The 18,623-nt window shown below is 42.4% G+C and overlaps 1 protein-coding gene across 3 annotated transcripts in view; it reads left to right on the top strand.

Annotated features, from left to right (window-relative positions):
* Positions 1 to 8,846, top strand: part of GPR19 (G protein-coupled receptor 19) — a 36,957-nt gene extending 28,111 nt beyond the window's left edge. For all 3 annotated transcript variants that reach the window (XM_061125039.1, XM_061125040.1, XM_061125041.1), the window contains one exon: positions 7,365 to 8,846. In XM_061125039.1, the coding sequence (XP_060981022.1) occupies positions 7,381 to 8,634 (1,254 nt within the window). In that variant the 5' untranslated portion in view covers positions 7,365 to 7,380 and the 3' untranslated portion in view covers positions 8,635 to 8,846. The remainder of the gene's footprint in view (positions 1 to 7,364) is intronic.
* The last annotated feature ends 9,777 nt before the right edge of the window (positions 8,847 to 18,623 follow it).

The following is an 18,623-nucleotide window of genomic DNA, read 5'->3' as shown; positions in this document are numbered from 1 at the left end:
TTGCTTGTCATATGGCTTAGAAGACTTTTATGGGCTAACAGTAGTGCTAATATTTTCAGCACTTGCTACGTGTCAGACACCAAGCTAGGTGTGTTTTAGAACTATAGTGGGATAGCACTTACTGAGGGTCTCGTACCAGACAGATTGACTTGTGATAACTCATTTAACTCTTGAGCATATATAATCTCATGTAATCCTCATAATAATCAAATGAAATAGGGACTAATTATTCTCATTTTCTGGACTTCCCAGGTGGTGTGGTGGTAAAGAATCCACCGGCCAATGCAGGAAATGCAAGAGATGCAGGTTCAATCCCTGGGTTGGGAAGATCCCCTGGAGTAGGAAATGGCAACCCACTCCAGTATTATTGGAAAATTCCATTGACAGAGAAAACTGGTGGGCTACAGCCCATGGGATCACAAAAACACAACTGAACAGATTCTCATTTACAGATGAGAACACTGGAATCAAGAGGGTTAGATAACTTGTTTTGGGTTACACAACTAGATAGTGAGTGACAGAGATAGTACTCCTACTTCAGTCTGCTTCAAAGCCTGTGCACATAACCACTTTGCAATAATCCTATATTGTGAGCTGAAAAATAAGTGTCTCTCAGCAGAAGATTATGTTCTAGGTGTGTAGGTGTGTCAGATTTAGGTAATAAAAATATAGGACGGGACATAGTTATGTTAAAAAGTTATCTGTTATTAATCTGAAATTCATGCTTAACTGGGCTTCCTGTGTTTCATCTGGCAACCCTGTCTGTGTGGCACATTATGAGAACATGTCTTCTCTTTCTGGTTTTCCTGTTCCCCCACCACAGTCGTGCTGGTGGCTACCTGGGCCTTATGTGGTTCTATGAAGTGCTTAGCTCAGTGTCCACACCAGAGCCATAGCTCAGAGCCAGGAAGCGAGATAGGAGCTAAGGAAGGTTCCAAAGAACCCGTGTGACCTCCTTAGCCATTCGTAAATTCAGGGATGTGTGTAAGTTCAGGACTTTTGGATAGGTTGGTCTGTGAACTGCCCTACTGAAACTGGTGGGCGGGTAACTACTGGCTATTTGTGGTTGTTGTCAGTCTCATGGTGCGACTGTTCCTACCTTGGCTGATTCATGATGCCAACATGATGTCATTGAGCTTGGAATTGGGAAGGAATGTGCTCTGAGGAGCCCCATGCAAGCTAGTCCCAGCCCACCTCTGTTCCAATCTTATATGTAGGCAAATCAAGCCTATAAAACAGTGAAAGGTTTAAGGCACCATCATATTTCTTAAATTACAACAATTAAAATTTAAAAGAGAATTTCCTACTTAGGGTGATACTGAATTGTTCAGACTTTTTCTACACTTCGATTCAAACTGAGTTCTGCCTTCATTCTACCTTTGAAAGGCAGCAGTCAATCATCTGATAATGAATTTTCAACACTTTCACATTCTTTATTATGAAGAAAGGCTGTGTTTCCAGACCAGCATGACTACTGCACTTTTGATGCTAAGCCTCCCTGCAGTATATTGTGGGAGTGATTTTTTCCCCCCAAATGTTCACTGTGTCACATATTTCTGAGCTAGCATATTGAACAGATGTATCTGTGGGTTGCAAGAGTCTGTGGGGGAATTTTATATTCGTGTTTGATTGAGAAGTCTGTGTACAGCCAGTTTGACCCTCCGAATTTAGATCCAGCCCATTGTGGCTCCTCTGGGATGTGAAGTGCCAGTGGTGGTTAAAATCATGGGCTTTGGAGCAAGGCAGTCTTGGGTGACCACGTTCCAATTGTAAGACCTTGGGGAAGAACTTCAGTTTTTTCATTTGAAAAATAGGGCTAATAACATTACCTCTTTCTCTGGAAGGGCTCTGCATATGAAGTACCTGACAGATAATAAGCACACACACAAAAAAAGTACTAACTCTTGGTGGTATTGATGCTACTATAACTCCTGTCTTCATTGCAGTTGATCTCACTACTCATTAACCACAGGCTGTGTGTCTGCTTAGGTGCAGCAGACACTTCTCATTCTACAGAAAATGTTTCCATTCATTTTTTCCCCAACCAAATCATATGTAAATTTAACATAAAATTCTAATTTGCCATAGTCTTCCTGTATTATGGGAATATCTCTGAATCTGTATAATTTCAGGAGGGAAAAATAAATCAGTTGTTAGGGTTTTCTGAGTCTGGAAGAAACCTACCCAGCATTGATACACTTATCTGGGAATAGCCTCTGGCAAACTGTGAAGTTTATCGTCTGTGCCCCTCTGATTCTTTTTTGTAGTCCTCTGATTAGTATCTAATCATTCATATACCCATCAAAATACAGTTTTCCAAAGGTTAGTCATGGTTCTTATTCATCATGATTCTCATTCAAGCATAGAAATGAACATAATGTAAAAAATCATTAACTTATTACTGAAGGAACCGATGAGATAATAAGGTTGCTTCTAAGAGCATTTGAATAAATAGATATTTCTAGGGATTTGGAGGGGGGGTGCTATTTGTTTGTTTCTTTAAATAATGTGAGCATAAAATTGCTAGGAGGCACAAAACTGGTTATTGTCCTACAGGGCAATAAATCTATATAACCTTTGGGGTTATTTTTTCTTCTAAACAAATTTGCATGTTTACATGTAATGTCTAGGTGCTAGTCATATTGTAAATAGCAAAATCAAGAACAGATACATTCTTCCAGAGAATTAAATAATCCTTGGGGAAGCCCATGTAACAGTGTCCTAGCATGATATTAAAAAATTATGCTATGGTCTCTGTGCCTTATTTTCAAATAATGGATAATTTTTCTTAACATATCTACCCATTTATTCAGTAAACCTTTATTAATATCTATGTGCTACAGGGATATAGAAATAAAGACACAATCCCCGTCCTTATGGAATTCATAACCCAACGGGGGGAGATAGTACTCAAAATAAAAATTACAATATGAAGTGACAGACATATCATTTTATATATAGACACAAGGTCCCATCATTACAAAGGTCATTCACTCCCTAGCTCTATACCATGTCAGATCATCCACCATTTTCCCCACCTGTATATTAAAACACATCTCTTTGAGCCCAACAGATGAATAATTCCTGTCTTAGATAATATAAAGATATATATTAATAGGGGCCCTCAATCTCAACTGAATCGGGTGTGTCATGTGGTAGTCTCAGGGCTGGTTGGGAAGAGACAGGATGAGCTGGAAAGAGGTGAAGAAGGCTTTCCTTGCTGCTAAAACTACTGAATATGGATGACCCAGACACAACTACTAATTATGTAGCCCCTGTATTTCAGAAATACTCCCTTAAAGATATATTTATTTCCAAATTAATGGAGCAGGGGAGAGCTTTCTTAACATTTACTTTAGCGTTCTAGAATTTGGTTATAATATGGCAGACCATGTTTTCTGCGAGTGGGTACAGGAGGCTATCTGAGGTCACCTAAACTGCCTTTGCTCACCCTTAAACGAGAGCTGACCTGGGTGACTTGTTTCACCTGCCCTGCTCTCTTCAGGAGCCATGTTGCCCTGTCACCATGGCCACCAGCATTCCAGCTCAGGGAGAACACACAGGGATTCTGTATCTCTGCTTGTAATTCTCCTAGCAGAGCCACCTAGAGTAGGAGGCCTGTATTTCAGCTCTCTGTCTTTATGGAGTCAATTCATTCAATAGCTAATAAGCTATTATTAATGTAAAGAACTTCAGTGGAAGCTGTGGAGCATGAACAAAGAATAATGCCCTTTTCCCAGGACCCCATAGTTAATGGGAGAAGACAGAAATGTGGAAGCAATTCTAAAGCAGTGATTGTTAATCCGGGCTGCACATTGGGATCACCTGGGGAACTCTTGAAACCTCGTGATGCCCAGGCTGCACCCCAGAGCAGTTAAATCCGAATCCCTAGGGAAGGACCCTAGCATCAGCATTTTGTAAAGCTCCCTGGGAACATCCAGCTTGGCTCTAAAGCAAAACAAACCAGGAAAAGGAGTAACAAAATGCCCTATGAAAGAGGGATCCACAGCCATTCTGCATATGTTAATATTCTTACCCACCGGGTGACTACATTTCAGCTCATGAATGTGGAAAATGTAACCTCTCATTGTAACCACAGGAAAAACGTAGGTCAGTTTGATTGTAGGGCATTTAGAGACTGTATGGTCTGGGCAGTATGGTCTGCAGAAAACTATACCTCTAAGAGTCTCTTGGACTGCAAGGAGATCCAACCAGTCCATTCTAAAGGAGATCAGTCTTGGGTGTTCATTGGAAGGACTGATGTTGAAGCTGAAACTCCAGTACTCTGGCCACCTGATGCAAAGAGCTGACTCATTGGAAAAGACCCTGATGCTGGGAAAGATTGAGGGCAGGAGGAGAAGGGGACAACAGAGGATGAGATGGTTGGATGGCATCACCGACTCAGTGGGCATGAGTTTGGGGAAGCTCCGGGAGTTAGTGATGGACAGGGAGGCCTGGCATGCTGCAGTTCATGGGGTCGCAAAGAGTCGGACACAACTGACCGACTGAATGGAACTGAACTGAAGGGGAAAAGGCCCCCAAAGGTCAACCCGAGAAGGATGACCCCCAAGTTATTCCACATGCTCTCTCTCCCTTGGAATGTTTGGGACGTTTTTGTTGTTGTTCTTTTTTAAACCCTTGCTTTCTGAAGAAGGGACCTTTATCCTCCAGGTCCCCAGCTCACACCTTGGTCTCCTTTGTGAAGTCTTCCCTTTTCTTCCCTTTTCCAAGCAAAGTTGGGTCCCTGTCTTTCTCTGGCACTTAGCTCCTTATCTGTCAATTATAATTATTATAAAATTTAGTTATAACATGGCAGACAGCTTATTTATACGTTTACCCTTTTACTGGCCTTACTTTTCATTGGTTTTCCTAGCACTTAGCACAGTTTCTTGGTGTACTGAATGAGTAAACAGAGATGCAGCCCTTTAGGTCCAGTCAGAGAAGTCATGCCGTCAATCAGGTGAGACCTAGGCTCAACAACTCCTCAGGCTGTCTTGTCCCATTTCTTTTTCTTATTTGGCCACACCTCACAGCATGTGGGATGTTAGTTCCCTGATGGGGGATCAAATATGCCTCCCCTGCAGTGGAAGTGTGGAGTCTTAACCACTGGATCACAAGGGAAGTCCCCTTGTCCCGTTTCCAGGAGGGTATGTGTGGTGGGGGGGGTGGGGGCGGAGAGGGTCGGACACACTCGTTATAAAGCTGCAGGAGGAAGGGACAGAAGAAGGCCCCCATAGCACATCAGTGGTGGTGGTGGTGGTGGTGATTTTGAGTTTCATCTGCAGAGTTTTGCTATGAGAGGAAGGAAGAAGCAGAAGGAAGTTCAGAGGCTTCAAAGTGTGTGTGGAGCTACGGAAAATGCCCGTGCCACCAGCTCCTGTTTTATTTAGGCCACAGACATTCCCCCACAAATTTAGAACAGCTCTTTCTCTCTGGGAATGTTGCTTGTCTCTTGTATTTTTAAGCTTTCAGTTCAGTTCAATCACTCAGTCGTGTCCGACTCTCTGCAACCCCCTGGACTGCAGCATGCCAGGCTTCCCTGTCCATCACCAACTCCCGGAGTTTATTCAAACTCATGCCCATCGAGTCGGTGATGCCATCCAACCATCTCATCCTCTGTCATCCCCTTCTCCTCCTGCCTTCAATCTTTCCCAGCATCAGGGTCTTTTCCAAAGAGTCAGTTCTTCCTATCAGGCGGCCAAAGTATTGGAGTTTCAGCTTCAACATCAGTCCTTTTAAACTTTAAATCTTTAAAAAAAAATTTAGGTTTTTTTTCTTTTTTCAATGTTGTAGGTTTTATACACATAAAGGTGGAGATGATTTTGATTTTGTAAGGATGACACACATGCATTACAGATTTTCAAGGACAGTGCTAATTTTAGATCTTATGTCCTGTTTTCAGACTGTGTCCTAATTTTTTATATGGGAAGTATGGTTGCTAGTCTCACAACTTACTATCAACCAGCCAGGCATGCTTAAAGGTCTTTTAGTTATTAAAATGGCTAATTACCTTATGTTTCTCTTTAAGAAATTTAGTAGGGCTGCTTCATGGACAAAAAAGCCTTGAAGGGAACATGAACCTGGCCATTTGTACATCACCCTGAGCGCCAGACTTTTGTTGAATGGGGTTTCTTGGTGAGGACAATATATATTAACATCCTCTCCCTACCACAAATCACTGCAAATATCCTTCAAGGAAAAATGGGTCATTAGGAACTGTCCTTTGACCCCACAGAGACATTTCTTTGTGAGGTGTAGTGACAGCCGCCCCCAAGAAGGGCAAGAGGCAGAGCCTGTTGCTGGGGCGCCCTCCCTGTGTCCTGGCCCTTGTTATTATGGATTCAGTTGCTGTGCGTTCTCTTTCTGCTTGCTAGATTCAGACCAAATTAAACCTTAAAGATCTGACTGCAGCCAAAGTCACCTCAATTTTAATTGAATGGCTCACAATGATACACTGTTTTTCCCTGTTAAAAAGTGTAACTTTATTCCCCTAACTGAATAGTAGTAAGAAAAAGTTAAAATAAAGTCTGAGTAAAGTTAGAGTTGATTGCTTATAATCATCTGGATGCCATAAGGTTTCTAGCAACCTGGTTTTACATTCATTAGGAGACATCTTGTACATTCCCAGTCAGTGTCACTTTATGAAACAGTAACAACAGTAGCATCAAATATGTCATCGATAGGTGGCACATCATCTTTTGGGGAAAAATAGGCTGTGTTTTTGTGTCATTAAATGAGGAGCTACTTCTGGCTCACATGAAAGTGTTACGTTTGCTCCATGTGCTTCCACGATGCTTCTGTAATGGGAATTCTGCAGTAAGTGAGGACAAGGTCCTTCCCAGTAGCCAGCCAGTCTGCATTCAGATTCCTGTTAGCTATTTCCATAGCTGACGTCTGTGTTTCCATCTGCCCAAGTTTTCCTCCCTTGCAGCCTCACTTCTTTAGTGTTAGGACATTCAGGAACTTCTCATATGCTTCCCAGAATTCCAGCAGTTCTTCATTTGGGGGTAAACCCTAAAAGTGAGCCAGATCTGAGATCCCTACCCCTCTGCGATCCCCAGCACATGAAGGGAACAGGGTCAGTGAGGACTGGGGCTTGCTGTGCGTTCCACCACATTTGATGAAAGTCAGGAGAGAGGGGAGGCCAGGAAGACCCTGAGCTGGGCTCAGCTGAAACAGCCCTAAAATGAAAGAGAAACAGGGCCAGAGCTTTTTCTGGGTAGTAGTCATGTTTTCCTACCAACGCACAAGTCCTCCTTGACAAATGACAGTTGACCTAAGCATCCTAAATCACTGTTAGCCTTAGGAATCAATCCTTGTAACACCGTTTTAACAGGAGGCCTCATTCTTCTTTTCTTATCCAGAACTAAGAGGGGAAAAATGAATATGGTTTTTGCTCACAGAATGGATAACAGCAAGCCACCTTTGGTTGTTCCTACACTGCTGGTGCCTCTTCACAACCACAGCTGCGCAGAGACGGCCGCCCCTCTGCCGAGCCAAGACCTGACGGAGCTCTCCCCAGAGCACCGCTGGAGGAGCAACAGGACAGATCCACAGTATGGACCGAACCCTGGGGAAGTGGCCACAGCCAGCATCTTCTTCGGGGCCCTGTGGTTGTTTTCTATCTTTGGCAATTCCCTGGTGTGTCTGGTCATCCACCGCAGCAGGAGGACTCAGTCCACCACCAATTACTTTGTGGTCTCCCTGGCATGCGCTGACCTTCTGGTCAGCGTGGCCAGCACGCCTTTTGTCCTGCTGCAGTTCTCCACCGGCCGCTGGACCCTGGGCAGCGCCGTGTGCAGGGCCGTGCGCTACTTTCAGTATCTCACCCCGGGTGTCCAGATCTACGTGCTCCTGTCCATCTGCATAGACCGGTTCTACACCATCGTCTACCCACTGAGCTTCAAGGTGTCCAGAGAGAAAGCCAAGAAGATGATCGCCGCGTCCTGGATCTTCGAGGCGACCTTTGTGACCCCTGTGTTGTTCTTCTATGGCTCCAGCTGGGACAACCACTGCAACTATTTCCTTCCCTCCTCTTGGGAGGGAACCGCCTATACTGTCATCCATTTCTTGGTGAGCTTTGTGATCCCGTGCATCCTCATAATCTTATTTTACCAGAAGGTCATAAAATACATTTGGAGAATCGGCACTGATGGCCGAACAGTGAGGCGGACCATGAACATTGTCCCAAGGACAAAAGTGAAAACAATCAAGATGTTCCTCATTTTAAATTTGCTATTTTTGCTCTCCTGGCTGCCTTTTCATGTCGCTCAGCTGTGGCACCCCCATGAACGAGACTATAAGAAAAGTTCCCTTGTGTTCACTGCTATCACGTGGATATCCTTTAGTTCCTCAGCCTCTAAACCTACTCTGTATTCCATTTATAATGCCAATTTTAGGAGAGGCATGAAAGAGACTTTCTGCATGTCATCAATGAAGTGTTACCGAAGCAATGCCTATACTATCACAACCAGTTCAAGGATGGCCAAAAAAAACTATGTCGGCATCTCAGAAATCCCTCCATCGGCCAAAACTATAACCAAAGACTCAATCTATGATTCGTTTGACAGGGAAGCCAAGGAAAAAAAGCTTGCTTGGCCCATTAATTCAAATCCGCCAAATACTTTTGTCTGATTTCTCAGAATTCTTTCAATTATTATTATGCACCAGAGGTTAAAAGTTTAACTATAAAAACAAGCTATTTATGTATTTTTTCAATCAATTTTCTGATGGAAATGTTTTATTATGTAGAATGCACTCACTATTGATTTTAGTTTTTGTCTTTTTTAATTTAGCTGCTTTCTGTTTTACAGGTAGCTTTTCACCTTGAGCTTATTTATGGTCAACAGTCCCTTTACTATTTTAGTTATGTGCATTAAAAAAAAAAAAAATGCTTTCTGACTTTTTATTTACTATTAGGTCCAAAAAGCATAAACAGTCTTTGATTGATGATTCAACCTGATTTTATTCTGTTTCCTTTTTCTCCTCCCTACTGAATTTTTATTAACTATAGGCTTCTGTTCCAAATCAAATCTCCTGTGTGACACATTTCAGAGACTTGTATTTCTTCTACTGAGCAACATTTAGGAAGTGTTAATATTTTATATGTTTTTATATTACCTTCTGTCCAGATCTGTTATGGAGAGCACTCCATATGTTAGAATATACTAGAACTTGCCCGGGTAGCCTTCTGTGATTGAATTTTAATGAAGATGCTTAGGGAAAGAAAGCTTATTGGTTGGCCTAATTTCTGTCTCTGTCTCTCATTCTCATTCTGTCTTAAAACCAGCTGATGATGCCTTGCAGCGTTTGAAGTTGCCGTGCTGTTTTCCTCACATCCAGGCCCATCTAGGCTGTGTCTAGGATGCTTACCTCCCTTCTGAGTCAAATTCAAGCAATGTGCAGGGAACCTGGCTGGGAAAGCCCAGAAAATGCCAATGGGAGTCACGCAGATGCCTTTTCTCTGCAATCTGCCACTCAGGCAGACACCTTCCGCTGCCTGGCGCTGCCCCCAGACTCTGGGACAGCAAGGGCAAGGAGCAGGTTCTTCTTTCTCCTGAGCATGTAGACATGAGGCCGTTTCTCCAGCCAGTGCTTCCTGCCCCTCATCTCTCTCTCAGGACCCATGATCATACCCTCGCCAAGCTCACACTCCTCTTTGGCCAAGGTAACTCAAGATTTTCTTCTGGTTGCCGGGTCTCCATTATTTCAAACCCAGGACGAGCACATTTAAAAAATGCTTTGTTTAAACAATAACAGGTTTACAGACAAGATTGGTGTGCATTTTCACACCCTAGTGAACAAGAATTGCAAATAATAATATCAGTAGTTCAGCAACTTTACCTGCATTGTCTCATGTCATCCTCTTAAAAAAGCCTGTGATGGTCTTATGACCATCTCTGTTTTATAGGTGAGGAAATTTGGACCTCAGCGTTATGGGACTTGCTTAAGTCAGAGTGTGGCTGAACTGGTTTTCACACTCAATCCCCTAGCTGCAGGTCTGTGGCTCTTTCCTTGACATGACAGGTGTCTCTCGAGGGAACACTTGAGCAGTCAAGCCGATCCAGACCTCTGTGGACCTAACAGCTGCTGCCTGGGTGAGAATCTGAGGTCTAGGAGAGCATGATGTTCTTAACAGGAGAGCCAAGAAATTTGGTGAGCTGGCCCCCACCTTTTCCTTGGCTGTGGCTGGGTTCCTGGGCCCCTGATGCTGAACATCTGAGATTGGAAACAAACTGGTATTTCCTGTCTCGCAGACACAGGGAAACAAGACACAATTGGGCTTGGTTTTGGGGGGCAAAGAATGAGAACAATAAAATATTCTATCCACAAAACATTATAGAGCTGATGTGTTCAGGTGGAGGTGCTGCCTTCAATCAACCAGGTCAAAAGATAAAAAGAATACCTTGTATTTTTTCTTCCTTTTCTTTCTTCTCCACATATGATACTCAAAAATGACAAAGTGAGTCAGAGCTTGATGTCACTTGACCCTTGACTTTTTCGATTCATAGTTGTTAAAAAATAGAAGAGACCCTGCAGTACTTTTATTTATTTTTAAAAGTTAAATTCTAAAAAAATAAAATTTGATTTACTTTAATTTTATTTATGTATATATTTTTGGTCTCGGTTAAACTGAAAACGACTAGATGATTACTAAACTCTGTTCTGTCTTTAATGTTCTGTGAGTTACCCCAGTGGGTGGAAATTCAGTGAGAGGATCTAATGCAAAGTCTTATTGAGATTAGTTTTTTAGAAAAAAATCCCCCCAAATAATAACAAATAGAGTTAATCAAATCACAAAAGCAAGAGCTCTAAAGTCTCAAGACCTATGATAATTCAGCTATATTTTCTCAGCATGCTGTTAATTCACTGTACTTTTTTAGTTTAGTTTAATATTTAGGATTCCTGTTGTCTCACTTGATCCTGAATTTGGAGGAAACTGGATGTAATGTACAGATTAATAAAGATTTTCATAAATCCCAGCAACACAAGGGCTTCCCAGGTGGCACTAGTGGTAAAGAACTCACCTGCCAGTGCAGACTTACGAGATGAGGTTCGATCCCTGGGTTGGGAAGTTTCCCCTGGAGGAGGGCATGGCATCCCACTCCAGTATTCTTGCCTGGAGAATCCTATGGACAGAGGAACCTGGAGGTCTACAGTCCATAGAGTCGCACAGAGTGGGACACAAATGAAGCAACTTAGCATGCATGCACTCAGCAATACAAGAACAACATTCACCATAACTCATTTACCTGCCAAGCACCAGAGTTTAAGTCGCAGGGAGGCAGGCTATTGTGGGGAATAAGAAAACGACTTCAGTCTCCTTACCAGGCACATGATGAGGTGCATCACGAATATGGACTCATATGGCCTCGAAACAGGAATTCAAAAAAGCTAATGATGGGGAGCAAGGTTCTGAGGAGAGCAATTCCCTGGAGCCAATTCCAGGTGCCCATAAACTGTCAGAGGAAGGGGCAGGGCTGCAGCCTTTTAAGTAGGACTCAGGTTTCTCTTTCTAATCTTCAGTGAAAGCAGTAGACCCGCCAGCCTGCTGCTCCGAGTCCATCAGCTTTCCCGTGGACCTTCCCTCACAGGTTTCCCCAAGGTGCCTGGAGCCAGGGCTGGAGTTCTGGGCCACTGCTCTCAGCAAGGACAATTTACTCACTGGGCCTCCACCAAGCACGTGGGGAGCAGAGTCAGTTGCCAGATAAGGTCGGCACTTCTGCCTCTCCTGTGGGCACAGTGCCTCCCTTCACCCTCCAGCCTTGCTGCCACCTGCCAAATGCGCTTTGAAGCAACAGAAGCAAGATCTGTTAGAGCTTCTGGACCAGAGTCAGCTTCCAGGTTATGCTCCTCTACGAAAACCACACATGAAAAAAGCAAAGAATTAGACTTGTAGAGTAGAAGGAATGGGACGTTGGGAGACCTAACCCAAGTCCCCATTTTTTAGAAGAGAAGATTAAGTCCAAAAGAGGTCAAATTAGGGGGAAACTACAATGCCTTCTGCCAACCAGTCCAACATCCTTTACATTCACCATCCTGCTGGCTGTGGCATGATGCGTTCATTGGAGAAAAAAAATCTTCACTGTGTTGGGAAGAATATGAAGAGAATAAACAATTGTCCACTGTTCAGTGAAACTGCTGATTCTCTGGAACAGAGATGACCTTTGTGTGCTAAGTTGCTTTAGTCGTGTCTGACTCTCTGCGACCCTATGGACTGTAGCCTGCTATGCTCCTCTGTCTGTGGGGTTCTCCAGGCAAGAATACTGGAGTGGGTTGCCATGCACTCCTCCTGGGGATCTTCCCAACCCAGGGATCAAACCCTCATCTCTCAACGTTTCCTGCATTGGCAGGTGGGTTCTTTACCACTAGGTCCAACCTTAGAGAGCTGTGATTCAGTCCAGTTCAGTTGCTCAGTTGTGTCCGACTCTTTGCGACCCCATGGACTGCAGCACACTAGGCTTCCCTATCCATCACCAACTCCCGGAGCCTACTCAAACTAATGTCCATCGCTTAGAGCCAGTGGAAAACTTGGTCCCACCATTTTGCAGATTGACCACTTGGTGGCACTGTGGCCAGTGGGCAGAGCCCAGCAGCTCTTCACGGGACCCATCACTGGCGATTTCAGGGGAAGTCCTCATCTCCTAGCAACAAGACAGTAAAAATTGCTGAGCACCCAGAAGCAGCTGCAGATTAACTAATCAGTCAGTGTGTTCAGAACACAAAGCATCTAAACACTGCAGGAAATTCCAAACTAATTAATACCCTTTATAGGCGTGAAGTCTTGTCAAAATATTATTTTAAACTCATTTTACAAATGGCGGCATTTTCGAAAACCTCATTGTCTCGCAGCTGCACCACCCACACTCATCAGGGGCCTCTCTCTTTTTCCCTTTTATCATTTGAGAATTCACGGATTCCATAGCAGTGTAACCTAGACTTTCCCTAAAAGTAAATGTTCTTGTGTTCCTGGTAAGTAGGCAGTTAAATTTATTTTAGGTTAAATTTATTTTCAGCCTGTCTCACTTCCCTTAGATCCTCTAATTTTTTGAACCCCTACAATCTGGGCCATTCGGAACTTTTTGCTCAGCTGGACATTTCTGTTCAAAAGCTGTCTTCTCAGAAGACGCCTCCTTATTATTTTATTTTAATGGAAGTATAGTTGATTTACAATGTTGTGTTAGTTTCAGTTGTACAGTAAACTGGATATGTATATATGCTTTGTAAGATTCTTTTCCATTATAGGATAAGTTATTGTAAGATATTGTAAGATACTGCATGTATCTTACATATATACCGGCCATACAGTAGGTCCTTACTGTTTGTTTTATATGTAGTACTGTGTATCTGTTAATCCCAAACTCCTAATTTATTCCTCCTCCTCCTTCCCCCTTTGGTAACCATGAATTTGTTTTCTATGTCTGTGAATCTATTTCTGGGTTTTTTTCTTTAACGTAAAAATTTTTATTGGTAATTCCATTTCACTTGTTGGATTAAAGTCAGATTTTTAAATTTTATTTTACTTATTGTTTTATTAGTTTTTATTGTAGTTGCTCTACAATGTTGTTTTCATTTTATATTGGAGTATAGTTAATTTACAGTGTTGCAATAGTTTCTGATGTACAGCAAAGTGATTCACTTATACATATTCATGTATTTATCCTTTTTCAGATTCTTTTCCCATATAGGTTATTACAGAATACTGAGTTCCCTGTGCTAGACAGTAGGACCTTGTTGTTTATCTGTCTTATATATGGTAGTTTGCGTCTGCTAGTCCCAAACTCATTTATCCCGCCCCATCCCACCATTCCTCTTTGGTAACCTGTAAGTTTGTTTTCTGAGTCTGCTTTTGTTTGTCAATACATTCATTTGTATCTTTTTTTAGATTCTACATGTAACTGTTATCATATGATAACTGTCTTTTTCTGTCTGACTTACTAGAAGCAGCTTGTTTAAAAGTATTGCTTTAAAAATTAATCAACCCTAATGAGTCATGGAATTAGAACTCACCTATAATTTGAAGAATGTGTGATTTTAGTTCTGCAGGAAAATGACCCCCAGAAATGCTGGGCTGTGGTGACGAGTGCGTGTGTAACGTATCTGTCTTCAGGATTGTGATTGCCAGTCTGGAAGCTTGAGAACATCATCTGGTTTCAGCGGCAGGCAGTCACTAGAGCAGTTCCAGCTGTTTGCCCACAACAGCTAGACATGAGATGAAGGGGGTCTTGAATGAATACCCTCTGTTCTGTTTCCCTGTGATATCTTCCAAAGAACGGTCTCTTTAAGGAGACTATGTTCTACTAGTAGGACCCTGAGTGTGCTAGACAGAACTTGGCTAGGATAACTGGGCAGCAAAAAGGTACATGTGAAGAGTTGTAAGGTGGAGAGGTTGGAGGGGCACAGTGTCTTAAGAAGAATGGATTTATGCTCTGTTCATCAGTTCAGATTCATTTAAACTTCTGGGCTATTTGATTCTCCAGGCAGATGCACTGTACTTGAATGACCCTTTAAAAATTAGTAGAAATTGGGCCCAGGACTCCAGTGACACCTCCAGACAGCAACGTTTTCCTTAATCACAAGTATGATGGTTGTTTTCAAGGGCTCTTGAATCAGGTTCTGTGTTGAAGCTCAGGTTCTGCTTACCACCTATTAACCAGCAAATTATTCTCAAACCCCAGCATCTCTATTTTTAAAATGGGGGGAAATAAATGTCTACCTGTATTATCTCCAGGAAAAACAGAACCAGTAGGACATAGATGACAGATAGATGGATAGATGACAATATTTTAAGAAATTGGCTCTTGTGATTAAGGCGGTTGGCAAGCTGGAAGTTTGTATGGTGGGCCAGCAAGCTGGAAACTCAGGTAGCTGCTGTAGTTTTGAGTTTGAAATCTGTAGGGCAGGCTATTAGGCAGAATTGATGCTACAGCCTTGAGGCAGAATTTCTTCTTAGGGAAACCATTTTTTGCTCTTAAGGCCTTTAACCAATTAGATAACCAATATTATCAAAGATAATCTTCCTTAAGTCAATTGATTGCAGATCAAAGGGCAACAACAAAATACCTTCGCTACAACACCTAGATTACTGTTTAATTAAGTAACTGAGTGCTCCAGCCTAATAGAATTGTAGTAATAAAATGAGCCCAAATAAATCCATGTCAATCATTCATTCAGTGCATTACCAAACACACGGGAAGCCCTCAAAAAAGGTTTTCTATTGTTATTTCAAGTTATTTCAATTTAGTCATTGCTAACCCAATGGATTTGTTTCCATTTTCAAGTTATTTAGCACCTATTGCCACCTGCTAACTCTTGTAGAAACAGGTTTTTAATAAGATTCTCAGATTGTGGCATTATTTTCCTTCTTCAGCCTTTTTTTCTTTTTGAGCCTTGCTAGGATTTTGCACACTGAAGGTGTAAAGAATTGGGAGAAGGAACTTGAATGGAAAGAAGGGAGGTGGCAGTTACTATTCAATCACCCCAAGGGGATTTTTTCCGCCCGAGAACTATTTCTTTAGAAGGTACTTGTGTGTGCTCAGTCGTGTCTGACTTTTTGCAACCCTGTGGACTGTAGCATGCCAGATTCCTAAATCCATGGGATTTTTCAGGCAAGAATACTGGATTGGATTGCCATTTCCTCCTCCTTCTGGACCCAGGGATAGAACCTGAGTATCCTGAGTCTCTTGCATTGCAGGCGGATTCTTTACTACTGAGCCACCAAGGAAGCTCTATTTCTTAATAGAAAGTGAAAGAAGAAAGTGAAGTTGCTCAGTTGTGTCCAACTCTTTGCGACCCCATGGGCTGCAGCCTACCAGGCTCCTCCGTCCATGGGATTCTCCAGGCAAGAATACTGGAGTGGGGTGCCATTTCCTTCTCCAGGGGATCTTCCGGACCCAGGGATCGAACCCGGGTCTCCTGCATTGGAGGCAGACGTTTTAACCTCTGAGCCACCAGGGAAGCCCATTTCTTAATAAGTCATAGTCTAAATTCAGGATGTGAGAACACTTGAGAATGTAGACTTTCATCATCATTCTTGAGTTGGGATTTCCACATATACAACAGAAAGAACTGATGGAGGGAAATTAGTTTCAACTGTTATTTTTTTAAACAGGACTTAAGTTGCTCTTGGCCATAGTTAATTATAGGCAACTCTGTAGCTAAAAACATGTAACCATTGTATATTTTCAGTGGAACTGTAAGTGAATTACACGGTAATTAGAAAAACAAATTTAAATGAAATCAAGTGAAATTTAAGGTGTTGTTTTTTGTTTTTTTTTTTTTTTTAAAGCTATTTGGTAACTGGAGTTAAAGGGCTAAAAAACACAATGAAAAGCCAGAGATTCAAACTTATCAATACCAATACTGTAAGGAACTTTTAAGTTTATTTTGAAAAAAAATTTAAACCAGCAAAATGATTTATGGCTTTTTTTTTTTTTAAAGAAAAGATATGTGACTGTGTATACTATTTGAAGGACAAAGGGGAAAAATACTAAAAGAATATCAGTTTTGTGGTTTAAAGGACCCCTCAACTAAAAAAGACCACATATTAAAACTTAGTGTAATTTCACAGACTAGTTAGAGATCTCTAGTATCATCTGTTTCTGTTCTATCTGAGCTGTCACACCTTCTGGAAGGTGAAAGTGAGATTTTGCCCTCTGGCAACCAAGATTGCCCACAGGCTGGATGGACCAGCATTCATCACCTGACCTCAGGGAACTGCTGATGATCTTAGTGTGATTGTCCCAATGTGGCTTCACCCATCCCAGAATAAATTCCACAGACTAAAGTTGACTCTCCTCTCCCTAGTCATCCTCATAGGAGATTGAAGTATATTAACCAGAAGCTAATATATTCATTTACAAGGAGGAATAGTTCTTTCCAATGACCAGAATTCAGGGCACATTTTACTAATTTTGGAATTATTGGGAAGCTGGAAGTATAACTGTAAGTTGGTGAATAAGGAATCTGAAAAAAGAGGAGTGTGGTTATTGTTTTTGTTTACTGTTATTTTGGAAGATATTTGAAACTAGTCTATTTTTATAAACTGAGTGTGAAATTTACATTTCATATGGGAAAAAATGAAAAAATTATATTAGTTATTATTGCATATGTTTGTGGCTCAGTTGCTAGTTGTGTCCAACTCTTTGCAGTCCCATGGACTGTAACCTGTCAGGCTCCTTTGTCCATGGAATTTTTCAGGCAAGAATACTGGGGTGGGTTGCCATTTCCTACTCCAGTGGATTTTCCTGACCTAGGGATCGAACCTGCATCTCTTAGGTCTCCTTCATTGGCAGGTGGGTTCTTTACCACTAGCGCAACCTGGGAAGCCCGTATTAGTGCATATTACCCCCAAATTTGGCAGATTAAAATAATACACATTGTTTAATCTCATAACTTCTGTGGGCCAGGAGTCTGGACATAGCTTTGATTCCCAAGGCTGTCGTTTGATTCACAAGGCTGCAATCAGTGTTGGCCAGGGCTAGGATCTCATCTGAAGGTTCAATGGATGTAGAATCTTGCTTCCAAGCTCATGTGATTGATCTTGGAATTCAGTTCATTAAGGGCCTGAGGTTTGAGGGACATCATTATTTACTTTTCATCATAAACCATATAGCTTTTGGGAAATAAGCAAGCATGGTCTTTATTCCATTGAAGTGACAAAATCCAGAATTCACTGTGGGCTTTTGGCCTGTTGATTCTACGCACAAGAAGTGGACACAATCTGAACTATTATCCAAGGCTACCTAGTGGAGGTGCAGGTGTCATCAATTCTAGTCTGCTGACTTGACTGGGTTTAGGGCTGCAAAGCGCTTGTCAGACATTATTTTCCTCTCAGTAAAGGGGCACTGAGAAAAAAAAAGGGGGGGGGCACTGAGGCACAGCAGCAGGATTGGACTGGGTTCTGCTGGATCTCAGGAAATTTTCTCTGCTCAACTATTTACCCTCCTGCAGAGTCAAAATAGTGCAAAGCCAGAGCTTATTGTCAAACTGCAGCCCAACCCTCAGCCCAGGAATAACGTCACAATTGGTAAACTAGTTCTATCACTTTGACCCTAAGGCTTGCTTTAAGTAAGAATTCAGCTGATTTGCCTCCTAATCATTTCCAGAATTCAGCTGGGTATCTCTCTGCAACCCAGAAGTTTCCAAGTCACAACCATCAACTGTCTGTCTTGTAAGCTGAATTTGATGTGGACACCAAGCTGCCTACAGACTTACAGAGTCCTTTTAGCTTCATGTATCCTCCAGTCATGTAGTTTGGGGGCCTCAAATGTGCCTGCTCTGATCAGGGCCATTCCAGTCTACACCAGGCCTTGTTCAGTGGTGTGCTGAAAACCCACTCTCTGGCAGGGGAGGGAAATCCCTGATTTCTGTGGTGTCGATATTCCCATCACTACTGATGAAAAGCTGCCCATCTGATGTCACTCAGCATGCAGCTGGGTTAGATGCACACTACTGGCTTTCCTCTAGGGCCAGCAATACACCAGCTGCAGCACACAGCTGTTTTGCACGTTTTATAAAAGGTACCCTCCGGGTGGAAAACTTAAGAAAGGCTCCTCTCTGGGCAGACTTGCACCACCTGTATGCCCTGGTGAGCAATGGCAGGTACCCTTTCCTGCACACGT

Source organism: Dama dama, chromosome 22, assembly GCF_033118175.1.
Source record: "Dama dama isolate Ldn47 chromosome 22, ASM3311817v1, whole genome shotgun sequence".
Classification (NCBI taxonomy): domain Eukaryota; kingdom Metazoa; phylum Chordata; class Mammalia; order Artiodactyla; family Cervidae; genus Dama; species Dama dama.
Note: the sequence above shows the minus strand (reverse complement) of the source record. Positions and strands in the feature narration are given on the sequence as shown.